At 42.0% G+C, this 22,611-nt stretch overlaps 1 protein-coding gene across 1 annotated transcript; it reads left to right on the top strand.

The window, feature by feature from the left end:
- The first annotated feature begins 1,084 nt into the window (after positions 1 to 1,084).
- Positions 1,085 to 22,535, top strand: hook1 (hook microtubule-tethering protein 1). The gene is made up of 22 exons (XM_061737801.1): positions 1,085 to 1,295; positions 7,461 to 7,546; positions 9,949 to 10,021; positions 10,510 to 10,560; positions 10,813 to 10,945; positions 11,206 to 11,273; positions 11,389 to 11,451; positions 11,982 to 12,065; positions 14,460 to 14,623; positions 14,707 to 14,847; positions 17,303 to 17,504; positions 17,648 to 17,758; positions 17,850 to 17,937; positions 18,022 to 18,088; positions 18,351 to 18,491; positions 18,599 to 18,686; positions 18,878 to 18,909; positions 19,006 to 19,088; positions 19,226 to 19,326; positions 19,416 to 19,517; positions 19,635 to 19,703; positions 20,445 to 22,535. Exons 1-22 carry the CDS (start codon positions 1,254 to 1,256, stop codon positions 20,601 to 20,603), a joined length of 2,148 nt encoding a protein of 715 aa, XP_061593785.1. The 5' UTR covers positions 1,085 to 1,253; the 3' UTR covers positions 20,604 to 22,535.
- Positions 22,536 to 22,611: the final 76 nt, after the last annotated feature.

Genomic DNA, 22,611 nt, shown 5'->3' with positions numbered 1-22,611 from the left:
TGCAACAACACTGTGTGTGTAAATGTATAAGGTAAAATAAATAAGGTCACACACACACACACACACACACACACACACAAGGAGTAATGCATCACATACATATGGGTCATAATAATAATTTTTCCCTTATTAATCCCACAATGGGGAAATCCTTTCTCTGCATTTAACCCATTTTCTAGTTAAACTAGTAGCAAACTATCAGTTGCATACAGGGGCTTGAACCTGGGTCCTCCAGACTCCAGCCCTCCTCTGCAACCACTAAGCTACCACTTCCCTTATATATTCCTATAATCAGCGTTATCTGAATGGATGAAGACTTACAGTCGTACAAGAGTACAAGTTCCAGGACTTGACATTCTGGAGTACTGAGGGAGGATTAACTCTCAACACAGACCCCTTGATACACGTGTGTGTAAAAATGGGCAGGTTAACACACTCTCACGTAAGACTAATAGACAAAATGACTGGAGGCTAACAGGGTTAATTTCTTTGAGTACTTTTAAATCTAAATTGAAAATACTTGAGGCCGACTCCATTACATGTACCTGTGATTTGCTTGCTTTTTTTAATTTTAATTTTATTTTAATTGTATTTTATCTGTTGGTGTTTTATCTGTCATTTGTAACTCTGTGTAACTATGTGTTGTAATTGCTGCTGCCTATCTTGGCCAGGTCTCCCTTGGAAAAGAGGTTTTTAATCTCAATGGGATCTTCCTGATAAAATAAAGGTTAAATAAAATAAAATAAATAAAAACAAGACGTCTATTGCAGATATAAATAATGATAATTTCGTTTGTATTCATTAATAATTACTAAATATTTAAATGCATTCCGTTATTTTCTTTTAAAAGGATGTCTACACTACAAGTGTATATCCACTTTTATTAATTAATTGTTGTCTGGCAAAATAAATGAAATAGAATAAAATCAAATCTTCTTTCACTCAAAATCACGCAGGGATCTGAATGCAGCCCTCTGATTGGTCAAGGTGCAGCTTACTACCTGTCAATCTTCACTGATATTGAATCTGATTGGCTGTGACTTTTATACCTTTCCCTTCACCTCAACTCAACCTGTAAGCGGGTGGACGTCAAGCAGCTGTAGCTGCGCCATCCGCCAACAGTTTACGTTATTTCTTTGACGTTAGAAATCTACCTTTGGCAGCAGGTGAGGTCAAATGCAGAGGAAAGGAGCGGAAGAGCTTTGCTGACAGGTGGAGAAGACTTTTTAGCTGGTAGCCAAAGGTGGGGGCAGATGGAAGACAGCACGGCTCTGGTCGACAGTCTGCAGATATGGGTGAGTTTGTTTCCACAATTTATCGCGTCGCCAAAAGCAATATGTGCCATGCATTTTGCGTCGATTTAACGCGGAAGCATAAATCAGCCTTTACAGGCGGTCGCTGTAGCAACAGTATCCGTAGCAACGCCGTCAGCCGGCCCGCGTGGAGCGTTGCTAGGGTCCGGGGCAGAAAACCGTCCTGCATCCCATCCTGCTGTCACACTTGGAGCCGACAATGTCCTCTTGTTGAGTTGAGCCTTGATAAATCTATAATCCAATTTGCCAGGTAGTATACGAGGAATGCCATTCTTTGGGTGTTTTCTTGTTAACGTTATGTAACTGATTAACTGCAGCCAACACAGGAACTAAAGTACAACACACACAGTACTGGAGTTGAGGGGGGATGAGGGGGGATGGCATCCCCCCTGAAATAAAAACGGTCCAAATCATCCCCCCTGTAAAACTGCCATCCCGCCTTTCCATCCATTATGTCATTTCATCAATGAATGTGGTTTTACTGCTATTTCAACATTTAGAGTCATCACCAGAAAAATTACTTATTTGACAATTTTCACCTTTTTTCAAGTAAATTTTCACTTGAAATAAGTAGGAAAATCCAGTGGGACAAGATTTATCCTCTCATTACAAGCAAAAAAATCTTATTCCACTGGCAGATTTTTCTACTTATTTCAAGTGAAAATCTACTTGAAACAGGTGAAAATTGTTGTTTTTTCCAGTGATGAGTCTTGTTTTAAGTGTAATGAGATTTCTTTTTACTAAAATGAGACATTTTAACTAGAAATAAGACAAATATTCTTGTTGTCTTGTATTCTTGTGATTTTGAGTTTTTGCAGTGACCCATTTTACTTATCCTGTGAAGGACAGAGTCATATTATATTATTATATATTATCATATATTGCTAAGTTCAGAAAAGTGTTTTTTATTGTTGTGTTTTGATATATTTGATGTAAGCCCAGTGGATATTTCAAGCTTACAGAAGGCTGCATTTAACTGCTGCTATGTCATTCCTGCAGTATTTCTGCAGGTGTTTTGGTCAGCGCTATTATTTGTAATATATTATATTATTTGTAATCAGCACAAATTATCTGTCCCCATATGATAAAATCCACCATCCCCCCTGATTTTTTTTTTTTACAACTCGAGTACTGACCACTTGTAGTTGGCATTTTTGCGGATATACATGTCTAGAAATCTCATTAGCTTCCGCGTGTGTTTACAGTTATACACACGTATGTTGATGAGATCTCGTGACACCCTGCTGTTGTATGTATAAGCATATCAATATGTTTTAATATGAATTTAAACTGGCCATTAACACGGGAACAAAACCGAAAAAGCAACACCAGAATACAACATTTCAGAAATTATTTCTGCAGTTGTTGCACCAAATTATATATTTTTAGTTAGTTAGTTAGTTTATTTTGGTCCATTAGTCAATCAAAACATGCACCACAGTAAAGCTGAATATATAAATAAATGAACCAAAAAAGGTGTAGACTGATGCCGTAGCTTATATAATGCCTACCCTTTTTTACAATACATCACATCACAACAAATCAAAATAAAAAGTATTACAGAGATCAATTACAACAAAAGCAAGTGATATAGCGGATTTACAGGAGAAGCTGCTCTTGGTCATAGATAGTTTATATTTATCAATTGCCCTACGTTTAAACATTTTTTTGAATTTGCGGATAGAACTACACATTTTTAGCTCATCACAGAGACTATTCCACGAGTTTACCCTTTAACAGAAACACATCTACTTTTAAAGTTTGTCCTTACCTTTTATTTTTTTTAAACATACAAGTTCCCCTGAGTTCATACCGACTTTCTCTGGGTGAAAACATTTCCTGAATGCAGTAAGAAAGTAGGTTGTTGTGTGCTTTATACATTATAAGAGAAGTCCTTAGCTCAACTAGATCTACAAATTTTAAGGTATTTAGTTTAATGAAGAGTGGGTTTGTTGGGTCGCAGTATTTTGAATTATTTACAATTCTTATGGCTCTCTTTTGTAATTTAATTATTGGATCAATGTTTGTTATGTAAGTATTTCCCCATACCTCCACACAGTAAGTAATGTATGGAACAATGAGTGTACAGTACAGTATGTAAGTGGAATTCTGATTTAAAAGTTCTTTTGTCTTGTATAGGATTGCAATGGTTTTGGACTATTTAGATTTAATATTGTTTATATGTGTTTTTCAATCAAGTTTATCATCAATTATCACGCCCAAGAATTTATTTTCACATACTCGTTCAATTTCGACATCATTAATTTTGAGCTTAACTTTACAATTTACTTTTCGGTTACCAAAGATTATACATTTAGTTTTACATAAATTCAGTGATAATTTATTGATATCAAACCAACTTTTAAGAACTTTCTGTTAAGGATTCTGTCCTGGACCCAAGCGCACGACACCAGACAGGTTCAAAGTTAGCCAAAAAGGCGTAGTTTATTCTCACAAACAAAAAACACTGCCTCCTTAAATGGCAGGGGAAAGAAAACTCGCTGTACGAATACAGGAAAAAAGTCCTCAACAAAAATCCACAAAGTAATCCAAGAGAAAGGTCCTCAGCACAATCCACAAAGAATCCAGAAAACCCTGATCACATACAGGAGTGACAAGACGAACTCACAAGGGTTTGCCAGCAGTTCTGATCTTTATATGAGCTCCCAGTAATGACCTGATGCACTACAGCTGCGCTCCCGTGGCTCAGCTGCGCCACCCGGCTCGTCGCCGGGCACGCAGATCTCTGGCTCTGCGCTGCGCAGACTCTGCTTCTGCAGTGCGATCGGGCCAAGGGGAAACCCCAGCTGGCCGAGACATAACAGTACCCCTCCCTCCAAGGGAGCCACCTGGCGACTTGCCAGGCTTCTCGGGATGGGTCCGATAAAAGTCGGTCAGAAGACCGGGGTCCCTGATGAGATGGCGGGACACCCAGCACCGTTCCTCTGGACCATAACCCACCCAGTCCACCAGAAACTGGTACCCCCGCCCCCGTCGTCGAACGTCCATCACACGGTGGACCCTCCATTCCGGGTGGCCATCCACGATCGTGGGTGGAGGCGGATCCGGGGCAGGGGGCATCAGGGGACTCCGTGAGACAGGTTTGACCTTTGACACATGAAAGACAGGGTGGATGTTTAGGGAAGCCGGCAGTCTCAGCCTCACGGCTGCAGGACTGAGAACTTTCGTGACCTCGTAGGGTCCCACGAACCGCGGCCCCAGCTTCTTGCCAGCCGACGGTAGGGGAAGGTCCTTGGCAGAAAGCCACACTTTCTGCCCCGGGCGGTACGTCGGTGCAGGGTTCCGGCGACGGTTGGCCCCCCGCCTGCCGCTCTCCGCTGTTTGAAGCAAGGCAGTCCTGGTGGACCCCCAGACACGACGACACCTCTCCAGATGCGCCTGCACCGACGGGACTGCCACCTCCGTCTGTTGCGCCGGAAACAATGGCGGCTGGTACCCCAGCGATGCCTCGAAGGGGGAAAGACCTGTCGCTGAGCTGACCAGGGAGTTGAGGGAGTACTCGACCCACGGGAGAAATCGACTCCAGGAAGCAGGGTTCTTTGCAGCCACACAGCGGAGTGCTGTCTCCACACTCTGGTTCATTCTCTCCGTCTGTCCGTTAGTCTGAGGGTGATAGCCAGAAGAGAGACTGATCGAGGCACCCAACCCCTTGAGGAAAGCCCGCCATACCTGGGACGTGAACTGGGGTCCTCGGTCCGAGACCACATCCTGGGGAAGACCATGGAGCCGGAACACCTGGCTCGTGAGGAGATCCGCCGTCTCTGCCGCCGAGGGGAGTTTGGGGAGGGCCACGAGGTGCACCCCCTTACTGAAACGATCAACAACAGTTAGGATCACTGTCATCCCCTGGGAGACCGGTAGTCCAGACACGAAGTCCAAGGCAATGTGGGACCAGGGACGGCTCGGAACAGGAAGTGGCTGTAGTAGGCCGGCCGGTGCCTGGTGAGAAGCCTTGCTGCGGGCACAAACAGGACAGGCCAAAACAAAGTCCCTCACCTCCCTCCTCATCCCAGGCCACCAGAACCGTCGAGCCAGAAAGGTGAACGTGCGGTGGACCCCAGGGTGACAGGCAAACTGACTAGAGTGACCCCAATCCAGTACTCTGGACCTAACTGATTCCGGAACGAACAACCTCCGTGGCGGCACACCACTAGGGGCCGGGTTAGAGTGCAGCGCCCTCCTGACCACCGTCTCGATGCCCCAGGCCACCCTGCCCACCACTCGGGCCCCGGGAAGGATAGGTGCCGACTCCTCGGTGGACGGTCCCCCCCCTTGATGCAGCCGGGACAGGGCATCCGCTTTGCAATTACGGGAGCCGGGACGATAGGTGAGGGTGAAGTCGAACCGACTGAGGAAGCCGGCCCAACGAGCCTGTCGCCCATTAAGGCGCCTGGCTGCCCGAATGAACGTGAGGTTCCTATGGTCAGTCCAAACGATAAACGGCTGCCCCGCCCCCTCAAGCCAATGGCGCCACTCCTCCAGAGCAGCCACCACAGCCAGCAGCTCTCTCACTGCGTCGTTCAGTCCCCTACGGAAGGTTGCCCGAAGTGATGGATCGTTCCACCCGCTTTCTGCAGCGGCCAACCGGAACTCCACCGAATAGTCCGCCACTGTGCCAGTACCCTGTCGAACACGAACCAGCCGGTCGCCGGGGTCCTGACCCCTGGACGGGTGGTGGAAGACTTTCCGGAGCTCAGCCACGAACTCGCGGTACGAGTGACGGAAACTGGCCCCCATGGCCCAGGAAGCGGCGGCCCACTGGGCTGCCCGCCCGGTGAGCAGGTTAGTGACGTAGGCCACTCGAGCAGCGTCCGAGGTGAATCGGCTAGGTTGGTGAGTGAACACTAACTCACACTGCATGATGAACCTGGAACAGGTCTCGAAATCACCCCCAAATGGTTGTGGGCTGGCAAGGCAGGGTTCCTGGGGTAGCGGATCGGGCATAGCAGGGCGCGGAACCTCGAGAGGTGGGTTGACGGCCCCAGCAGGTGCAGGTTGGTTCGGCGGCCGGGTGGTGAGGCTCGCCGTTAACACCTGCAGCTGTTGTAATATCGCCGTCTGCTGCTGGGTCAGGCTATCCACCGAAGCCTGCAAAGGCTGGACCTGGGCGTGGAGGTTCTGCACGGCCACAGCGGCCGCCTCCAGCTGGTGAGTGTGGCTATTCGTTAACCGGAGCTGCTTATCTAAAGCAGCCTGCAATGAACCACGCTCTGGGTCGGCTGGGTCCATCTTGGTGAGTTCGTACTGTTAAGGATTCTGTCCTGGACCCAAGCGCACGACACCAGACAGGTTCAAAGTTAGCCAAAAAGGCGTAGTTTATTCTCACAAACAAAAAACACTGCCTCCTTAAATGGCAGGGGAAAGAAAACTCGCTGTACGAATACAGGAAAAAAGTCCTCAACAAAAATCCACAAAGTAATCCAAGAGAAAGGTCCTCAGCACAATCCACAAAGAATCCAGAAAACCCTGATCACATACAGGAGTGACAAGACGAACTCACAAGGGTTTGCCAGCAGTTCTGATCTTTATATGAGCTCCCAGTAATGACCTGATGCACTACAGCTGCGCTCCCGTGGCTCAGCTGCGCCACCCGGCTCGTCGCCGGGCACGCAGATCTCTGGCTCTGCGCTGCGCAGACTCTGCTTCTGCAGTGCGATCGGGCCAAGGGGAAACCCCAGCTGGCCGAGACATAACACTTTCAACTCTTTTTCCACTGCACTCAAAAGCTGTTCCAAATGTTTACCAGAGCAATATATACTGGTATCGTCGGCAAACAACACAAATTTTAACAGTTTTTTTTAAGGTATATATGTGTTAACTAATGAAGTTCCCTTTCTGAGTTGTTTAGTAATACTTGTATCAAACATTTGTTTTATGATTTATTGCTGAACGTCTCCTTTTCAGACTTTCTACACACCTCAAATGGGAAGCCTTTAGTCAGGTTTGGACATTCTTGTAAACAGCCATCATCTTGCTGGATGTTGTGGATAACTCACCCTACACTGTGGCTTCTGCTTTAATAATTTGCGTTTACTCTTGCATTGTGAAGGCGTCATCTTTAATGTTATTATTCTTCCCTGGGATTGTTCAAAGGATGATTAGGCTGTTGTGTCTTCTGTCTTTCAGCTGCAGACCTTCAACACTCCTGCGCCCTGCAGAACGGTGGAGGAGCTCACCACTGGAGCGGCAATGTCGCAGGCACTACATCAGATGTGAGAGAGCATGTATATTACTTAGAATCAGAATCGCCTTTTATAGGCCAAGAATGTGCAAGGAATTTGACTCTGGTTTTTCTTAGCTCACAATGTACATACACGTAAACATGAGCGTAGATAAATAAACATATCAAACATTCAACTAGTCAAAAAAATTTAATAAAAAATTATAAGTGAAAGAATGGTTATAAAAATAAATAAGTGATGTAAGTATATACATGTTATGTTATTTACAGTGAGCAAACTGAGGATGATATGAGGCAAAGTGACTGATTGGTTTTGGAGTCAGGGGGTTACTGACAATGAGTGACTGATCAAATCAAATCAGTGTGACGGCCTGGGGGAAGAAACTGTTTTTGTGTCTGGATGTTTTGGTGGGCAGTGTTCTGTAACGTTAGCCAGAGGGGAGAAGTTCAAACAGATTGTGTCAGGAGTGTGATGGGTATGCAGAGATGTTTCCTGCCCTTTTCCTGACTCTAGATATGTATAAGTCCTGGATGGAGGGCAGGTTAACACCAGTGATTCTCTCTGCAGTCCTGATTGTCCATTACCAGCCTGATCCTGTCCTGTTTGGTAACTGAGCCTAACCCAAAAATGATGGAGGTGCAGAGAACAGGACTTTTGCAGTGTAGAACTGGATCAGCAGTTCCTGGAGCAGGTTGACCTGAGGTCCTGAGCTGACGTAGGATGTACATCCTCTGCTGGGCCTTTTTAACTATGGAGTCGATCTTTAGGTTCTGGGAGATGGCAGGTCCCAGAAACCTGAAGGTTTCCACAGCAGACACAGAGTTATTGAGAATGGTGATGGGGGATCGTCCTGAAGTCCACTGTCCTCTCCACAGTTTTGAGCGTGTTCAGCTCCAGGTTGTTCTGACCACACCAGAGGGCCAGCTGTTCCACCTCCTGCCTGTATAATAAAGAATTATTTATAAGCACTCTGGTTGGGTTTGTATTATGTCTACAAAGCTACCGTACAAAGAATGATAGTTGAAAATACTATATCTATATTTAAATCAAACTTCCTCAGCTGGGGTGGACAGAAACCTCCCGTGGAGCAGAAAGGCAAAAGCTTGCTTGATCTTGAAAAGCAGATTAAAAAAAAAACAACAGGACACTCAGTTCCACTTAACTGTTCTAATATACTACACAGACTTCTTTAAAACAAAGCTGGTGACCATATAGACCAGTGGTCCTCACTCCTGGACCTCGAGAGCTGCTGTCCTGCATGTTTTTGATGTGTCCCTGCTCCAGTAAACCCTGATACAGATGACTGTGTCACCAACCGAACTGTGCAGACCTGGAGGAAAGATTGGTGATGACCACTAATTAGAATCAGGTGTGTTGATGCAGGGTAGCATCAAAAACATGCAGGACAGCGGCTCTTGAGGACCAGGAGCGAGGACCACTGCTATAGAGGGTTTGCATTGACGTCACTTTCCCACTGGACCACGCCCCCTTACTCGCACTGAGTGGCAAAAATGGCTGCAACTAGTAGGGGAAACTTTGTCAAAGACGGGATAACAGGCAGTTGGACTTGACAGTGACCTATACAGTTACCCGAAGTACCAGTGGTCCATGGACATTAATATTTGGTCACGAATTGAGTTTCCTAATATTTATATGTACTTAATTTCTACGGGAAATACACAAAGCAAAGCTTGAAGGCATACAAAAGTCTTGACGCTTGGTCCTACTTCGAGCAGGATTTGTTGGCGCAATTAAAGTGATGAGATGAGGACACCGAACTTTATGATTTGACCGTTTAACGTTAGCTACCCAAAAATCCAACATTACCTGATACAAAATGGGAACCGCAAATCCACGTTTCGGTGTCTGCATCCAGTTGTTTCTGTGAATTGCAGCGATTCATTTGTCTCTCTTAAGCTTATTTTTCGTCATTCTGTAAAACGATAACTCCGATTTCTTGCTAAATCTATGAGTACAGTCGATCCCACAACAGCGCTTTCCCATTTTAGATGTTTTCCAGTTGCTCAAACTGAAAGTTGACACTGCCACTCAGTCTTTCTGCCACTCAGTGGACGTAACCCGCTGTGAAGTCGCATCTGTGACGTCATGCGCATTCCCTCTATACTTGGCTTTATAGGTCAGTTTGTTGTTTTCCCCAGATACCACAGTCCAGCTACAATAACCCTCTGTATGTAATAAAGTACTAGGCCAAAAAAAATAAACATTAGAGGACAAGTTTTTGATTTAATGTTTTCAAGAGACTAAACAGAACAAAATAGTGATAAGGTATGTTGTTTTGATTCAATAAAAAATATTCTTTCAACCTACATGTATGAGGGGACTTTATTTTAGAACTTTAAGAACTGAGAGAACAATAACTGGAATTTACCTCAAGAAGTCATGAATATGTGGTTTCTCCGTGTGTGCTGCAGAGATCCATCATGGTTCAATGATGGATGGCTGGCTCGTATCAAAACAGACGTGGAGGATAACTGGAGACTAAAGGTACAAAACACTGGCATCCATGATATTTTGCTGAACTCCTATATGCCTTATTCTTATTCTCATTCACTTTCCAACTCTTTGGTTAAAAAGATGGGTTTTCCCATTGCATTGTTCCTCCTTTCTTGTCCTGTAGGCTTTTTTTTTTTTTTAGAGATTAATAGCTGACAAAGACATATAAACAATGGAATTAATAAGTGATTAATTTCATTTAACTGATTAATTTTAAATTTCCCAGAATTGTTAAGGGCCCATCGTCTGTTGCTTGTATTTTCAAAAGAATAATTGTTCATATTAACTGGGACAGCTCAATATCTATCTAATATTGAGACTGCTCCTTTTCTCAAATCTCTGCATTTAAAGTAATTATTATTATTATTATAATTATTATGGCATGAACATGAGCTGTGCTGAACAGGATCCTCTGGCAAAATTTGGTGTGTTTAATTGATATGTGCATTTTATACAGACTTTACAATCTATTTCCTCAGATTAACAATCTCAAGAAGATCCTTCAGATGGTGGTTGACTATTACAATGAGGTACGACATACAGCATGTTACCCAGTCTTTGGGTGATTGAAACAAACAGTCGTATTACATATGACATTAACTCTGTGTATTTCTTGCCTTTGGAAAAATACAGTATGTAGCTGATACTACATTTATACCAAGCAGCCCAAATGAACTTGTAATTTCATAGGCTGTTATACTGGGATTTGATTTATCTGTACATACAAAGTGTTGATTTTTCAAGCCTCTTTAAGTGTGTAATTTTTGTTTGTTTGCCATCAGGTCTTGGGACAGGAAATCTCAGATTTTCCTTTACCAGATATGTCCGTGGTGGCTGAACATTCAGACGCTGTGGAGCTGGGAAGGCTGCTGCAGCTCATACTTGGCTGTGCTGTCAGATGTGAACGCAAACAAGGTATGCCACTGCTTGTAGGTTACACACAATTCTGAACACCAGCAACTGCAAAACAGGATGCATGTGCTGACCTTTCTAACAGCATACTTCTGTTGCACAGTGTATAAGGAAAGATGAGTTGTTTAAAATGCATGATTAAACTGTCAGATACACAGTTTTTAATTATTGACCCATTAAGCCACTAACAAAGACAGAGCTAGGAACTCTTTTCAACACAGATGATGAAAAATCATGTGTGTAATGACTCTTCATTTTCGTAGAATATATTCAGATCATCATGACCTTGGAGGAGTCTGTGCAGCATGTTGTTATGACAGCCATCCAGGAGGTCAGTTCATCCAGTTTCTCGGATTAGAAGTATTAGACAGCCATACAGTAACAGTTTTGAAGAGCAGCTTGGCTTTGCAGCTCTCTTTATCAGTATGTGACATTTTCCTCCTCAGCTCATGAGTAAAGAGATCATGGCTCCGTTTGGAGCTGAACCATCAGGGGACTTGGAACTGCAGGTCAGTATTAATAGAATATTTAGTGCATTAGCACTCCCATTTGATTTACTACTTCTGAAAGATGCCATGTAGTGTTGATAATTTCTGCTGTCAAGTTATCTGAAAGAGAAAACTGAAACTTTTTTTTAATCTGTTGTAGTGTCATCTTGACTTTAGCCAATGTAAAATGGCAAAAGAAATGTAAACAAGAAATATGCAATAACAGAAAACAGTGCAACATCTATTTCTTGAGTGTCTAATGTGTAATATACTAATGATGACACGTGGACAAACCACATTTGATTGTGTATCAGTTTGCTGAGCGTCATTGAGCCGTAAAAATGGAAAAAGTCAATAGTATAGTGTTTAGCATGCTGTATGTGTCAAAACTAAACCTGTTTTTACAAACTCAAAAGAACTCAGCTCCACCTTCCTCTAAATTATTTGTGTAGACTCAAATCATTTGGATCTATTTAATCAAGAGCATTATGACACTATAGAGAAAATGCTGAACATGTGTGGTTAACTCTGCTTCTCATTCATTTGTACAGCTAAAAAAAGCCCTAGAGGAGCTTGCTGAACTTCTGTCAGAAAAGGAGGCACTAGCCCAGCGCTGTCAAGAGCTGGACATGCAGGTGACTAATTCACATACTCTTTCCTTTCAAATTAGAAAATCCACATAAAAACACATGTCAATATTGGCCATTTCAAACTAGTGTCACCAACATCTTGCAAGTTTGCAGATTTTCATCTCGCCATGTCAGGACACTCATGCATGCCTTTGGTACAGTCTAAACAGGAGTTGTGTAATTCGCTGTAATGCTTGGCTCCATTGTCTGGAGTTGCTGTGGCAGAATGACTGTGAGCTTACAGTCTGGGCTCCCCTGGTTCCAGTGTGGCATCCAGCCCCTACTTTTCCACTGCTAGGCCTCACTCAGCACTCGCAGGCAGACACGGTTCAGCATAGTCACTGATCAACTGTTTAACTGGACTCTCGACAGATTGATTTGATCTGTCCCCTGTCTTGCTCATCTCTCTGTGCAGCCAGGTAAGTCCCACACGACTGATTGTCGGGCAAAACTAAACACTTCTAAACCAACCACTCAGATGTTTCCTCTAACTCTGCTAACCGAGGGCTTGATCCGCATTCTGCTCAAGACAAGTCACACAATGCTTATTTAATAATTTTGGTATTATTCCAGTTATTCATCTTTGACCATGCGCATGCAATAACAGCCATTTTGTCCTCTGCTTTCAGGGAAAGTAACAGTGATATTTTTAAATGTATTTTGGTCTCAATATTGTTTGTAGTGACCAGACGTTTATTTGAGACAGTGCTATCATTTGATATTATTCATGGGCCTGTGGTTGTAACTGTATCCAGCAATGATAATCAAATGTTATTGTGACTATATTATTATTTGTTGAATGTTTTACTTTGGATATCATAAAAGTTTGATCCTTTGTACTGCATAACAGTGACAGTTACCCTACACTCACACAGGAGCATAGCAGCAACACTTTACAGTGTGTCTGAGGGTTTTCTGTTGCTGAAATCCAATACATACCAGATACATTTAGCCTGGTCTTTGTGAAAATTTACAGTTGTGAAGTGGATCTTGTACTTCTTCCATTTAAAGCCATTTCAACTGGTAGAGAACGTACTAAAGCAATCACAACTGGCCAGGTGACTGCTTTATGCAATGATTCACCATCCAAGAGACAGAGTTAAAAATAACGAAAATAAATAATAAAGTAATAATAAAAAATAAGACGACTATAGAATTGCTAACACCCTGGATTCATTTCAGTTCAATTCAAGTCAAGCCAAGTCAAAATACTTTATTAGTGCCGTAAGTTAAATTAATTATTGGTAATATTATATCAACAAGTCTTTACTGCAAAACTGACAGCAATCATTCATCGGTGTTTTTACTTCACTGCACATCATGTAGGATGTATTTTGTTGATACAAGTATGGTTGTCGCTCTGCCTGCATGTCACATTCTTTGATTGATACGTATGCGTATCCAGTGGCAACCAGAAGTAGTTTCATCTGTGTCTATTTAACCAGCATCCTGGAAGTCAAAGTTGAATCCAGAGGCTGAGCTTCCCCCATCATCTTAGCCATTTTCCTCCGGTCTTGATTTCAGAGATTAGTGTCAGGATATGGTCACAAAGGCTGGTCATACAAGATGGGCTGATTGCAGACAATAATCAGCCTTTCCTCCATCAATCCCAAGATCTTTCGCTTGCTCTCGTCTCTCCCCCCAAGTGTGATTTCATTGGGTAGCACTGGCTAGAGGCCTGTAGCTACAGTTTGACTTACACATACTGGCATCGACTCTTGAAAAGTTGAACTTTTCTGAGCTTCTAATTCAAGCAATTCTTCCAACCCAAACGACCCACAACTCAGTATGGTAACACTTAATGTCACCTCGTTAGGAGTCAATGGACTCCAACACTATTGACGCTTACCACGCTTGCGTTTGAGCCAAGGGCTGTATGTCATAAAAATATTAATTTCCACCCTTAGGCAAGTTCTAGTTAATGGTGTTAATTCCCATTTTGACATTCCTAGTGTTGCCTTCTTTTTCTTATTCGTTCAAATATAATTGTATTCAGTTTCTTTACTTTATTGTTGTTCGCAAGATTTTTAGCAATGAGATGTTTGTGGCAGACTAATTGAATAATTTGTAAACACTCTTGGCTAGTGAAAGAGATTTGAATTGATGGGTGAGAAGGAAAACTAACTAACTGTGTATTAACATGTTTGCTTTAAGTTTACTTTGTGTCTTCTGCTTCCAGCATGGCTTAACTGCATCATTTACTTTAACAGGTGGAGGAGGAGGAAAGTTAATTGTAATAGAAAGTCTTGATGTTTAAATGTGACTTTTCTTTCTTGCATGCCGTAATTGAGCAAGCGGAGATTTGAACGAAACCTTTTATTTTTTCCTGCTGACTTTACTTCACTGTAACATTGATGCCAAACTCCACAGAAGCTCTCACAGCGTACTGTTTCCTGTCAGGTGGCTGTTCTTCAAGAGGAACGGAACAGCTTGTTGGCAGAAAATGATGTCCTTACAGACCGAGCCAATCAGCTAGACACGTTTGATGACCCAAGTACACCCTCAGGGAGAAAACACAGTCAGTTGCAGCAACAACTAGAGACGGTACAGGAAGAGAACTTCAGGTCTGTCATTTTCATCTAAAAAGGAGCCTCAGCTACCTCATTACAACAGAGATAAAATGGTAATCCGTATGTGCTCCTACTAGGCTGGAGGCTGCCAAGGATGACTACCGGATCCACTGTGAGCAGTTGGAGAAGCAGCTGATCGAACTTCAGCACCGTAATGACGATCTCACCAGCCTGGCAGAGGAGTCACGGGCTCTTAAAGATGAACTGGATATCCTGAGGTTTGTGCTTGTGTGTTGCTATTAAAGAAACATGTGTATGGATACATATGTGTAAGGTAAGACTGAAAAACAGAGGTGAAATACTGTCTTTACATGTTTATTCTTTGCAAAGAGTGGCGGCATCCTGACAGAATGAAGCAGGTATGCATCCTGTTGAGAGGCGAGGACTGGCTTTTAAGAAGAGAAAGTAAGAAGGAATCATGAGAGATAAGAACGAGCTGAAGGCCGTTCTCTTATGGCACTTTTGCACTAGGACTTACTGAGCCCGACTCGGCTCGTCACGCCTTAACCCGCCTCTACCCGTTTGTTTTTCCACAGCCAGGGGAGAAGTGGGCAGGTTGGGGTGAAGCTGCTGTGACGTACTCGATTGCGCAGCCGCTTTGTTCATGTCGGCGCTGATGAGAAATCAGCTGGAGCCGCGAGCGGCTGAGAGTAAAACAGCCCGTCTACATCCCTTTTTTAATTCTCTCGTCAGTCACCAGGTTTATGAACATCTGCACCTCAGAGTTGGATCACCAGACGTTTTGCGCTTTATAATAAAATCGCTGCGAGCCGCGGGTCGCTCTCGCGCTGACTCCCGCGCTGACTCCCGCTTCCTGATTCAAACGTCTGATGGCCCCGCCCCCCGACCAATCAGAGGCGCGGAGGGTGGTGACGTCAGAAATAGTCCCGGCTCAGCCCGCAAAGAACCTCGCCGGAATGGTTACAGAAAAAAGTATCGGCTTGGAGCGGCTCTACCCGTCTCAGCCCCTAGTGCAAACGTGCAAGACGGGGCTGCACCGAGCCGAGCCGGGCGGAGGCGGGACTAGTGCAAAAGCGCCATTAGAAAGGCTGGTACTAGCACTGATATGGCAAAATACTTGAGTTCTGGGTTGGATAAGAATAAGGATAGAATAAGAGTACATTTTTCATTATCACAGCCACGAAGGACCCAGTCTTTGACAGCATACTAACAATAAATCTACTACAATCAAAAAGCTATGATTGAGAATGCTTAGTAAAAATAAACCGGGTAATGGCACAGTGTATTTTTAAAACCCAATTTTCTGTATTTATTGTAGTGGTACCCTGTGATTTTAATATATCGCATGAATTTCCCTCGGGATTAATAAAGTATCCATCTATCTGAAACGGGTTAGTTCTGAAGCTGTTCATTGTCTCACTCGGACTAGTGTTACCTGGGCAAATGCAGCAATTCAGAAAAATGACTTCACGACAGGTCGGCTGTGTGCAGCACATTCCGATGGGATAAGCCATGTCTGTTTTACTCCCTGACTTACAGAGATTAGGACATTAATTGGCGGATATGTTGTCAAGGCCTTGTTTTTTTTTTTTTTTTTTTAAATACATTTACCACTTAATTAACATAAACTTGGAATCATGCAGTCAATTGTGGAGAAATTAGGGTTGTCAAATTAGCGTGTCGAATGCAATTAATTACAGGCATATTTAGCGCTTTATGTTTTTTAATCGCATAATCTATAACTTTTTGTGTTTATTAATCTGTGTTTTTGCGGTGGGCTTCATGTGCTTCATGTGTGGAAAACAATGGTCAGTCACACCTGGAAGTGGACGTTGATTGGCTGTCCCTGTGTGTGGGCTTGGTTAGCTACGTTGGTAGCCATTGTAGCTCGACAGGCCCGGGGGGGGGGGGGGGGTAGTGGAGAAGTGAAAATGGAGGAGCATGTGAAAGTTGTCGGTCCATAAATGGGGAATTTACATTTCTAAAACATCCAGACGGCAGCATTGATAAAGGTAGAATCATATGTGTTCTTTGTGGGAAGGACTTTGCTCACCACTGAAGCACCTCAAGTTTAGTTTATAACATAAACACAAAGCGAGCGCAGCCACAGCCAACGTTAGCAGCAAAGATGTTACCACAGGAACGATGTTGCCACAGCAACGCTCTTCACCAAACTAAACTGAGCAGAGCACCGCGCCCGTCTGCGACAGAGGGGCTGGCCAATGTTCTTGCCAAGTGGATGTAAATGGCTAGTACTGCATCTGTTCAAGTCTGTTAAAAAAAAAATACTTTTTAAAGCCACTTTTTTGTTGTTATATATCGATCTTTTGATATGCCACAATAATGTAATGAATTTAAAGGAAAACATTTCAAGTTGAAGGCTTTTCTCAGCAATTTTTAGGCGAGATTAAAAAAGAGTAATTAGATTAATTGATTACAGATCTTAATTAAGTAACCTATTTTTTTTTTATTGCTTGATAGCGCTAAGACAAATATTGAATTGAATTGTAATGCTGACAAATGTATTTATTTTTTTTTTTTCTCTTGAGGAAAAGCATCACAATAATATCTGAGTATGAAACCACTGATTATTGCTCTCAATAGAAAAAAATATTTCTGTTTTGTTCCCAATTCATATGTCTGCCTCAACGTTCTGAATGAAACACCTAACTTACAAGCTTGTTGACTGATAATTGTCCTACATTCCTCCAGGAACTGCTCTGATCGAGTAGTGATGCTGGAGTCCTCAGTGGACACATACAAACGCAAGTTGGACAATCTTGGTGATCTGAAGAGGCAGATGAAGCTGCTAGAAGAGAATAATATGACCTACATGCAAAACACTGTCAGTCTAGAGGAAGAGCTGCGCAAGGCCAATGCTGCCCGTGCCCAGCTTGAAACGTACAAAAGACAGGTAAATGATCAAAAGTGAAGAAAAATCTATGTATATTTACATAGGTTTAACAAAGACCCTTGCGAATATACATGAAGGCACTTTCTTGTAAAGATTGTGTTTGGTGGTGTTCACTTCCTGTTTCATTTTTTTTTTTTTTAAAGGTCCAAGAGCTACATAACAAATTGTCTGAGGAGACAAGGCGAGCGGACAACCTAGCTTTTGAGATGAAAAAGTTGGAGGAGAAGCATGAAACTGTCATGAAGGAGAAAGAGGTGTAGCAGCTTTTAAAATGGAACAATAGTTATTACTTCCTTTGCAATAAAACTAACATTATTCTCTCATTAAAAATATCTCTTTCCCCAGAGGATCATAATTGAGAGAGATTCTCTAAAGGAAATCAATGAGGAACTGCGATGCACTCAGGCTCAACAGCATCAGCTCTCTCAAGCAGGTACCTCACTGCACACTTGTAACACTGCTGTTTATAGTTGACTTGCTGGTGCATTATTATGTACGGATGCTTTCTTCCACGTAGGGATGCTTCCCTCTGGCAGCCCCAGCCATGATAACCTGGCAGCTGAGTTAATGCCAGTTGAATACAGGTAATATCTTAATTAATGAATACATTAATTATTACATTAATTGAAATTGGATTTCTTAGGAAAAAGGGACAGATAAAATAAGCTTAGTCTTCTTTCTGTTCCCTTTCATTCAAGGAAACAGATTTGTTGTAATTATATTGAACTGTTTGGTTTTTCTTTTAATGAATGAAATAAAGAATAAAAAAAAAAAATCTTAGTTCTCTTGTTCATTAGATCTTTTTTGCTCCAGGTGCTCAAACACTGACTTTGCATGATTCTTTAGGGAAAAGTTCATGAGGCTGCAGCATGAGAACAAGATGCTGAGAGTGCAGCAGGAGGAATTTCAGCAGGAGAAGATCGCCACTCTGCAGGCCCAGTTGGAGGAAGCTGAGAAAACACGTAGTAAACTGGACACCGAGAACAGGTTAACTGAACTAATATCCAGTTGTTTGGGCTTCTTTTTGTCAACATTTTCTAATAAAAAGTTCTTCCCACATGTCAACCTTCCTGTGCATGCTGGTTAATCTCCAGATTGAGCCGAGAGCGGATCAGTGAGCTGCAGCAGCAGGTTGAAGACCTTCAGAAGGCTCTGCAAAGTCAGGCAGCCAAGCCTGATGATGTAAGTGCGCTACACGCAATGGGACAAATAACCAGTACCCACAGAGTCGATCCTTAGCTTTTAGACTTTGTGCTGGTGTAGTATAACTCAACTATATTGGCTGTTTACATTTTAAAATGTACTAAATTACTATGAGATAACCACTTAAACAGACATTTCATTTATATTTTCCACTTTTTTTTTCCTTCCAGTCAAACCTGAAAAGGAAACTGGATGCTCACATGTGAGTGTCTCAAGTCTGTGCTGTATCAGCGGTACAAGATGTCAAATGAGTCTGTGTTCTTGTGTAGAAGGAAATAAATCACTCATTTGTCTTCAGGGTCCAGTTGAATGAAGCTCAGGATGAAATCATGAAGAAGAAAGAGCTGCTAGAGGATCTTCAGCCTGATAACACACAAACCTGTAAGTTCATATTTTACTATTGTCTGCAATCTGTCAACATTGAAATGCACAAAATTGAAATAAAGAAAAAAAGCTGTTGTTTGTGTTACACAAAATTGAAAAAATAAAAACAAAAGAGGAAATGACTTTTTTCCAAGCCTTAAAACTGGATGAGCTGATGGCTGCTTTGAAGAAGAAAGATGATGACATGAAGGCCATGGAAGAGAGGTACAAAATGTACCTGGAGAAAGCTCGTGATGTGAGTTACTTTAAGTGATTTCTAAACCTCTGTGTTAAATATAGCATGGTATCAATGATTTCTTGTCAATCCATCCCCCTTTCCTGAAGGTAATAAGAGCATTGGACCCAAAGCTGAATCCTGCCACGGCTGAGATCCAGGCTCTGAGGAACCAGTTAGCAGAACGCGACAGACAGATTGTCAACCTTGAAGTAAATCCACATTTAAACTTCAGTAAAATGTTGGGAGGATGTTTTAAGTGATGGTTTTGGTTGTTTTTTTGTTTTTTTTTATATATCTAGCTGATGTTTGTTTTATTTCCCTACCAGCGTCTATGTGAGCAGGCCAGACTGAGAGAGTATGAGGAGAAGCTGATTGTCACAGCCTGGTATAACAAGGTAAAATAACATCACATAACCTTTTTAATCTGACTTCTATCTAATGTCCCTTTTTGTTTTAATCCTGTTTAAAAATAAATAAAAATTAGAAATTAAACAAATTTTACTGTTACTTATTGCCAATATCTCATTCATTTACTTATTTATCTATGTATTTATATTAGGTTTTATTACTATTTTATGTATTTTTTTATTTTAACATTTTTTCTTTTTAATTTCATATTTTTCCTAGTTTTTAGTATTTAACTCCAGTGTTTCCTCAGTGTGTGTGCTCTGCATTGGGAGGGCTGTTGGTTGTGGTTGCCGTAGCGATGGCCGAGGTCCCCAGGCCTGGGTTGAGGTCCAAACATCATCATACAGAGGTGGTGTTTGGCTCTCTACCCTGCCAACCAGCCTGGCCTGCAGCAGGCGCTCCCGATGCAGACGCTCCCTCCCTGTGATAGTGTTCCCTCACTGGTTCTTCTGTGTCCAGCAATGTTTTTCATTTTACTTTTAATCTTAGATTGTGTTTTCTCATCAGTAAGAATAAGGATTGGTGGGGAAAGGGATGGGTGGATGGATGGGATTGATTTTGTTTTTACTCTAAAGCACTTTGTGCTGCATTTTATTGTAAGAAAAGTGCTATATAAATAAAGTTTGATTGATTGATCACCTCAGATTTTACACTGCATGTTTACATCCTGTATTTTATGAAAGAATCAACTCGTCTTTCAATGAGAAATTGCCCCTCTCTGTTTTCAGAGTCTGAACTTTCAGAAGGTGGCCATTGAATCACGTCTCGGGGGCTGCACTTCCTCCGTACTCTCACCTGGCCGGTCCTTTTTGTCGCAGCAGCGCCAAGTGTCAAACGCACCACGCCGCACTTCTTCCGTCAGCGTGCCTGCTGCTTCGTCTAAGTAGACTGTGTCACTGAGCCAAACGTGTCACCTAATTCAAACTAGGCAAAAATGCACAAACCTCACTCCCTGCATCAAGTGAGCACTCAAGTGACCTTAAACACATCTGCTCTCAGCCTTTGGGGAAGGGTCAAGGTTAAGCTGATTAGGATCACTGAGCACTTACTTATCAAACAGCCCAACAGGTCACCCACCTAAGGTTAAAGCATGCTGTCCCCATGTACATTAGCTGGAAAGATGACCGTGCTAAGAACGTTCACCCCTGATACATCTCATAAGCCAAAACAGTGCATACTGCTCCATTTGTATACTTGCACTGTATGACCTGCATGCCCTCTGATTTTGCTTTTCCAAGTGCAGACTTGGCTGAATACCTTCTATAATCAGTTTGGTATTGACTCTTTATATCCAGTCTCACTGTGTCAGGAATGACAGGAATATGAATGAATACTCAACATAATCTACAAATGTGAAAAAGTTGCTGGTACCCAACAAATTTCCATTAATGAAAGGAAAACCCACAATGGTCACTAAAATAACTTTGGGCCAGTTTTCTGCAAAAGGTACTCTATAAATGAATGTTTCTTACTTAAGTTATAATTTACTGAAACATGCATAATGAAAATCATTTAAGGAATAAAACCGAATGAAACGAGCAAAGACAAACAGGTTGAAACTCTTAAAAAAGATTGAAAATTATTAGATCACGGTGAAACATTTAACTACTGTGTTCTGTAATTTACATCAAAAGTGTTTTCAATCACTTAGCCTATGTTTAAAGCGTTAAAAATCGTCACTTTGCTGTTTGGTGTCAAGGTGTTCACCACGCTGAACAACCCAGTTCCACCAGGACTATAGCATCTGCATGCTCAACCAAGTTAGCTCTCCAGCACCCTGTTTTTCTTTCTTTAATGCACAGACACCAACACATTTGACCAAATGTGAAAAACTGGAGCCTAGTGCATTAATGAAAGTTTATGCTAAAGCCAACTAAATATAACTTGGGGGGATTGTAGAATTGTCTGTGTATATAACTGTAATTGAGAAGACTGATAAATAGAAATGTGCTTGAAAACACCATTTACTACATTAGGTGCTGGACACCAACAATATTTAAACAGCAAACACTGGGCACTTGCATGTTTTATTATTTTTCTTTTTGATAAAATGGAACATGCCCATCATTTCACAAGCTGTGAAAATCCTACAAGTCATAACCACAACAATGACCAGAATCCACTCTTGAGGTGCTGCAGCAAATCCAGGACTAGTGTATTGTGTGTTTTTCTCTCTCTGTTACTCCAGAGTTGAGTTCTGGTTCTCAACATACAGGCCTTTCTATTAACTGGGTATTTTTGAATAATATTTTGTGTGTTATCAAGATTATGATGTATAAGAAATGGTATATTTGTAATGTAAACATGATTTAACACCAGCTTTTTATTGAAATGTGGGCACTTACCTTCTATCTGCAAATTGTAACTTTAGAATTTTCAATTATAGCTTAATTCTGTTATAATAATTAACGTCTCATATTGTTGGTTTTTAGATGCAGTTTAAACTGAACTATTGTAGTTTGTTTTGATAAAGAGGGTTTTCTCTATATATGTTTTCAGCAACACTAAAGATATTTTATGCTATCAGGACGTTACCATGTATGACTTAGAGATGTGTGTGATTTTTTTTTTTTTTTAATCCCCTGTGCAGTGAAGGCTTTTTCTTTGTAGATTGTAGATTTAAATCGTTTGTATGAAATGTATGAAATGAGAAGAACAATCAAGTGTAGCACAACACAGGAACCACAGGAGTGGTGTCAGATGATTCTGTGTGAATGGTAAAAGAAGGGCGAAGAGAATTATCAGAAATTCAGGGAGTTTAAATTTGAAATGCTTTGTATTCTGTGTCTGAATAAATTATCTCTTTTTCTAAAACTGTATATTTTGTTAAGTTGCTTTAATCACGACTTTGAACCAGAGATGGAGTGCTTTCCCACTTGGTCTCTTTCAGCTGTT

The sequence above is a fragment of the Cololabis saira genome, chromosome 13, assembly GCF_033807715.1.
Source record: "Cololabis saira isolate AMF1-May2022 chromosome 13, fColSai1.1, whole genome shotgun sequence".
In the NCBI taxonomy this organism is placed as follows: Eukaryota; Metazoa; Chordata; class Actinopteri; order Beloniformes; family Belonidae; genus Cololabis; species Cololabis saira.
Note: the sequence above shows the minus strand (reverse complement) of the source record. Positions and strands in the feature narration are given on the sequence as shown.

Excerpts from the sequence above, each read along its gene's own strand:
- hook1 (XM_061737801.1), top strand. The coding sequence starts at position 1,254 with ATGGAAGACAGCACGGCTCTGGTCGACAGTCTGCAGATATGG. Across the intron at positions 7,547-9,948 it reads TCGCAGGCACTACATCAGAT|AGATCCATCATGGTTCAATG; the intron begins GTGAGAGAGCAT and ends TGTGTGCTGCAG. Across the intron at positions 10,946-11,205 it reads CAGATGTGAACGCAAACAAG|AATATATTCAGATCATCATG; the intron begins GTATGCCACTGC and ends TCATTTTCGTAG.